The sequence below is a fragment of the Bison bison genome, unplaced genomic scaffold, assembly GCF_000754665.1.
Source record: "Bison bison bison isolate TAMUID 2011002044 unplaced genomic scaffold, Bison_UMD1.0 scf7180017864471, whole genome shotgun sequence".
In the NCBI taxonomy this organism is placed as follows: domain Eukaryota; kingdom Metazoa; phylum Chordata; class Mammalia; order Artiodactyla; family Bovidae; genus Bison; species Bison bison.
The window spans coordinates 6216100-6221982 of record NW_011495032.1 but is presented as its reverse complement, the minus strand read 5'-3'; the positions used below and the strand labels follow the sequence as shown (position 1 = coordinate 6221982).

Below are 5883 nucleotides of genomic sequence, written 5' to 3'. Positions count from 1 at the left end.
CACGTGGACTCCAGTGCCCAGGGTGCCTGTCCTGGCTGTGTGACCTCAGGTAAGCCCTGAAACTCTCTGAGCCTCAGATTCCAAACCCTAGGAAACAAAGATGAAATCATTTCCCGCAAAGGTATGATACAAGGGTTGCCTGATAACAACATCCAGTGGGTATCTCCAGGAATCCCTTCAACTGTAGTTGGGCATGTGTTACTACCACCACCACCCAATCTACCACCTGCTAAAATCCCCACAGCAAAAGGACAACTGGCATCCTCAGGATAGATGGAAGCCTTGCTTCTGGCTTCCATTCCAAGATATTAACCTCTTCCCAGTTGCAGTCATCTCTATTAATAAACAGAGATGGGCATGGGGTCAGGTGGGCTTCAACCTCTCAGGTTTCACATTTCCTCCCAGGGACAGGGGCTTCACTGGCACTTTCAAATGGTAATACACTCGGCCCTGGTGCAACATAATTAGTCTTGGGACTAGAAGGGTAAACAAATGTGTAATTCATGAATTTGCTAATTGTCCTTCATTTTGATCTCCTGCCATTTTTCCTAGACTCTGCCTGACATCCGAGCTTGTGGCAAGGACTCAAAAGAGTGCCGGGTGCGGCCCAGGGAGGCACTGGCTTCAAAGTCGGACACCTGGACTCACCCTCCCCCCAGCTGCCCCCTCCAGCCTGGAGCCCACCACCCCAGATATCACACAAGGCAGGGAGCCCGTGGCACTCCATCTTTTATTTTCTTCAACTGTACACAAATGTAAAATACTTTAACAGCAAGTCTATGGGAAAAAATTGTTTGGTTTTAAATTATTATGAAACAGAACCTAAGGGGAGCTTTATTAAATAAACATAAAGATGGGGATTTAAGGATACACACCTGCATTCTACCATTGTCGTTTTTACTCTAGCTTCTGGGTGTGTAAGGATAGAAAAGACACATCAAACTGAATAAACAAAATCCACGTATACCCTGAAACATTGGCAGGCCACTCAAGGGATTGTTCAGAACATCCACCTCATAAAGATGGCCTCACCATCTAATAAAAATTAAAACTGATCTGTTGGCCTCTTTGGTTCCAAAATTATGTATAATACATTTAACTGTATTTTTTTTTCGCTGCTATAAAAATAACTTCTTTTTTCAAATGGCAGTTTCTGACTAATCATGCAACTAAATCAGTGCAAACATTAAAAGCAATCATTCGCTTAAAAAAGAAGCAAAGGATTTCATTTCAAGTATAAAAAAATATAAAAAGAGTCGTACGAGTCCAGTTACATCTAGTGTGGGTCAACCCTTTAAATTGCATAGTTCACATGGCACTTGGACCTCTGGGGTGAGCTCAATGCTCTGCCAAGGGCCACTTCTGGATACAAGCGGATGGGCAAGGGTTGTATCATGTGCGTTCAGGCGGGTGTGCAAGTGCTAGGAAGGGGGCGGGTGAGCAGGTAGGGGCCACATCCGTGGCTGGCCCTGGTGGCCAGAGCCCACATGGGCCACTTTTGCAAAGCAGCTGAAAGCCTCTCCCTTTTCCCCAGACCCGTTCAACTGCTCCCCTCCCTCAACCCCTGCAGAAGGGGCAACCCCACCCCCCGAGCATCTCCAGAATGCCTTCACCCCACCATTCCCTCCTTTCTAAGAGCTCGCCCTCCCATTGCCTAAGAGTCATTTCCACCCCTCCCTAACCAGTCCTAGAGGAATCTCCCCAGGGAAGGGCACAGATTGCAACTTTTTTTGTTCCACTTGGAACAGTTCAGATTTTAACTTAAAAGGTCAGACCTGGTAGAAAAGTCCCTTTTCAATTATACAACCGGAATGAATGACCATTCAACTGCTAGTGATCAGTTAAAGCATCAAATTAAGACCCTTCTCCTCTCCCTCCCTCCCCACCCCCAAAATACACACACACACAGAAGTCACACCAGGGCCCCAAGCGACAGTCAAATGGTCACTACCACAGCTCCATGGTCTCCGGTCTCTGGCAGGTGGTAGCCTATTTGGGCCTCCTTCTCCAAGGATGGGAAAGGACAGGCTGCCCGGCTCCCCACAGCAGGAAGGATCCCAGGCCAGGGGAGCAAGCCCACATGTTGCAGCCAAGAGATGTAGGGACCCCGGAGGCCTTGCACAGGCACAGGGGGACTCGCGGCCCTCTGTAGGCTGCTTGCTCCCTACCCCCGCATCTGCTGCTCCTCTCCAAGCTCCGGGTTCGCTCGCTCTCTCTCCCTCTGTGTCTCTTGTCTTTGTGCTTTTCTGTGTGCTCGGAAGGCGCGATTCAGAGTGGCCAGGCCAGCTGGGGGGCCGTGGGGGGACGGTGGCTGTTCACCCCATTCTCTCCGAGTGACAGGCATTTGTGGCTGAGCTGCTATTTATCACCGCATACACTTGCTGGGATCCCGGAGGCTGCCATGTGGGTGGCAGGATGCGTCTGGCTGTGCGCGTCTACGTGTGCATTGTCCAGTCCTTCGTGTCCATGGAGGGTTCTCCCTCTGTTTTTGACAGATTGCTGGATGAGGAAGCAAGAAAAGATCTCAGGCTGGCCCCGGGCACCTCCCGGGCATCACCGCGCTCCACTTGCCACACCCTCGTCCCCATGCCCCAATGGAGCCGCGCCCTCAAGCGCAGCCGCACTCCTCCACGATCATGTTGGGCACGTCCCGCTTGACGATGTTGTACTCGTCGTCGAAGTAGAGCATGGACATGGTGCTCAGCTTGGTGGGGATACAGCAGGAGTTCACGGTGCCCGGGTTCAGCCCCCGCATGCGGTACTGGTTTACCACGGCCGTGTGGAAGGACGAGGCCGAGCCCGGCACCCCCGCCAGGTAGGCAGGGCAGCTGCCCTCGCAGTAGTTCCCATAGTAGCCGGTGGGCGCAATGATCCAGTCGTTCCAGCCGATGAGGCGGAAGTCGATGAAGAACTGCTGCCGGCAACACAGGTTGGTCCTCCCGTCGCACTCCAGGCCCCGCTTGCGGATGCGGTGCCTGCTGTCGCCCAGCCGCGCCTGGACCACCACGAAGGGCCGGTGCGACTCCTCGCCCGGGTCCACGAACACGGGCACCACGGCCAGCTCCCGGCAGCTGTCGCACTGCACGTCCAGGCTGAGACGCCGCTCGCCCCGCGAGAACAGGGCCTGGATGGGTTCGGTGAGTGGGAAGGTGTGCCAGCCGCTGCGCTTGAGGTCCACGCGCTTCTCCACCGCGGCCCAGCGGTCGCCAGGGCCCTGCTCCTGGAAGTACACCTTGACCCGCACCTTCCGCCGGCCGCCCTTCTCCAGGACGTAGGGCAGCAGCTTCAGGTAGAGCCACAGGCTGGCCTGCACCACAAACAGGTTCTGGTTGCCTTCGTTGGAGATGAAGAAGTACAGGCGGACCCGGGAGGAGGCCAGGCCATCTGCGGAGAAGCGAGAGACCAGGCCAAGTTAGATCAAGGAGAACACTAGGCACTGCAGAAAACACATTCTGCCGCATGACGCTGGACCGGGCCCTGGCCGAGCAGCTGGAGGACCGTCCTGACCAGAAATACCACTCCTGGGGCCGCGGCCTCCAACGGTAACCTGGGAGAGGCAGGGAAGATTGTTTCCTATTGAGAAGCCCGGACCAGGTTGGAGCCGGAGGGTCCGGGCCTAGAAAACCGGCCTCACCTCTCCCAGGCCAGGGTTCCCTGGAGACAGGCTGTCAGGCCTCAAAGCTCAACGGAGGAATTTGTCAGGAGGCCAAGATCTTAACAAGTTGTTATGGGTATCTGTGAAATCTGAAAAACAAAACCAGGATCTCACTAAGGATTTGGGGTGGGTTGTTTTAGCAGAGTTTGGGTTCTTTCTTTTTTTTTTTGGTTAACTTAGGGCATTGCAAAATCCAGCTGAGCCACCTACAGCCTCTTTCCAGTGTTTACCTAAGCATGATCTGATCCAACCCCCAGTGGAACCTCCACTGCAAACAAGCCAGCTCTGCTCAGATTTCTGACACAGGAACGTGTGCTTTGCAGGCTGCAAAGTGCAGCCTTTGCTTCCGAGTACTTCCAAGGGACAGGGCGTGCGGTCTTGAAACTTGAAGTCCACCCCTTTCATGAGACACTGGCTCTCCGTGAATGGCATATTTGAAGTCTCCATCGATAAGGAGAATTGGTTTATTAGTGGTCTCAATAATTCAGCTCAACAAGAAGAGAGGCCATGCCAACTGAGAGAAGAATCCTTTCTCATCCTACATTTCAGTGACCCTGCTCTCTGACGATCCCTACTTTTTTTTTTTTTTTCCTCCAGGAAGAACAAATAAGCCAACTGTGTGGCCTCGGCTGGTTTTATCAAACCTCCTACCACTGCCCCCCTCCCAGCCCCCTCCTCAGGCCTCGCCTGGCTCCTCTAATAACACTGACATCTGACTTTGAAATGGGGGAAAGTGCAGCCTTAAAAGCTGGTCTTGGACGAGCTGCCTGTGACCTGAATCTGTTATTTATAAGTCAAAGAGCTGGCTCCGTGGAACCGACCAGAAATATAACAGCCCCCGCTGTCATTTTGTGCCACCGGGACCAAAAGGCCTCCTCGACCTTCCAGAATCACATTTCTGCTCTGGGCCCCAAAGCACCTTTTAATCCAAGCTCTCTAATTGCATGTCCAGATTCCCCTGACTCTGTCGGACAGCTAAAACGGCAATGCATTTCTTTCTAAGCACAAACCAGCCCTGATTGTCTCTGCTTTTCTCCACACCCGGCCATGCAAAACTTTTCATCCCTTTTCATCCCCAGGCGGCACCTGCACAGTCTGCCTGCTGCCTTGGGGGCTGGGGGGAGGCATTCGCAGCCTGGGGACACAACTGCCACCAACTCTCCACCACCCCCCCAAGGCTCCCTGCCCACCCTGCCCTGCCCAAACCCGAGCTTCCCCCTGCGACCTTCTCGGCAGTCCCCCTGCACAAATGGGGCTGAGCTCCAGGCACAAAAGCCAGCCTGGCTCATTCAAGTCCTGAAAAGGACAGCAGAGCCGAAAGCACTTGCAGCATTTCAGCGCGAGCACATTTTTCTCCTTCTTTTAAAGTTCGAAAGATGTTTTTCCTCGCTTGATTTTTATATTCTGACAGTGGTAAAAAAAAAAATTGCAATATAGGGCCGGAGGAACATTCCAGAAAGGACTCCGACCCTTTGTTAAGTAGGAACTCTGCTGGCTCTAAAGCCAGGGAGCTGCCTCAGCTCCCAAGCAAGCCGAGAGGCACGGGGCTGCCCCCTGAGCTGCAGCCTTTCTCTGCGTAAATGATGGGACCTGTTGAGAAGCCTGCCTTCCACCGATTCCGGTGCCCACACAATCGGAAGAGAGGTTGCCTAGCTCTCCCCAGCGAAGCTTCAGCAATCCTGGCAAGCCCACGCCGCCCGGCGATGGAAGCGGCCCCAGGGGCCTCTCACGCAGGCACACACACACACACACACAGTCACACACACATACACACACTCCTCCGGCCCACGGATATCAACAAGCACACACATCTCCATCTATACTGCTAAGCCTACACTCCGATCGTGGGAAACAAAAACATTAAGCAATCACCAAGCGAGTGCCCGCGGAGCCAGGGCCGCACGCGTCCGCCGGGAGGGGGATGCGCGCCCAAAGGCGCTGGGGCCCGTTTCGGAGAGCAGGGGTGGAGGACAGAGCGCTCCTCGGCGGGGATAGGAGAGTAGGAAGGGGTTGCTGCCTTCGAGAAGAGGACCGCAACCCGGTCGGAGCGCACAGGGTCGGAGGCGAGAGGGCCGAGCCAGCAGTCCGGGTTTCCCCCAGGGCGCGCGAGCTGCGGCGGCGGCGGCTAGAGTTAGCGAAGAGAAGAGGGTGGAGGAGATAGCGAGGGCCGCTCGAGGGACCGACCCACCTGTCTCGGCGAAGCTGATGATCTCGGAGACGCGCTCCTG

General features: G+C 54.5%; 1 protein-coding gene across 1 annotated transcript in view; it reads right to left on the bottom strand.

Annotated features, from left to right (window-relative positions):
- Nucleotides 1–717: 717 nt before the first annotated feature.
- Nucleotides 718–5883, bottom strand: part of INHBB (inhibin, beta B) — a 7509-nt gene continuing 2343 nt past the window's right edge. Inside the window, exons 2-3 of the mRNA XM_010861266.1 lie at nt 5844–5880; nt 718–3384 (exon numbers count right to left, since the gene is read on the bottom strand). Of these exons, the coding sequence (XP_010859568.1) occupies nt 2609–3384; nt 5844–5880 (813 nt within the window). The 3' untranslated portion in view covers nt 718–2608. The remainder of the gene's footprint in view (nt 3385–5843; nt 5881–5883) is intronic.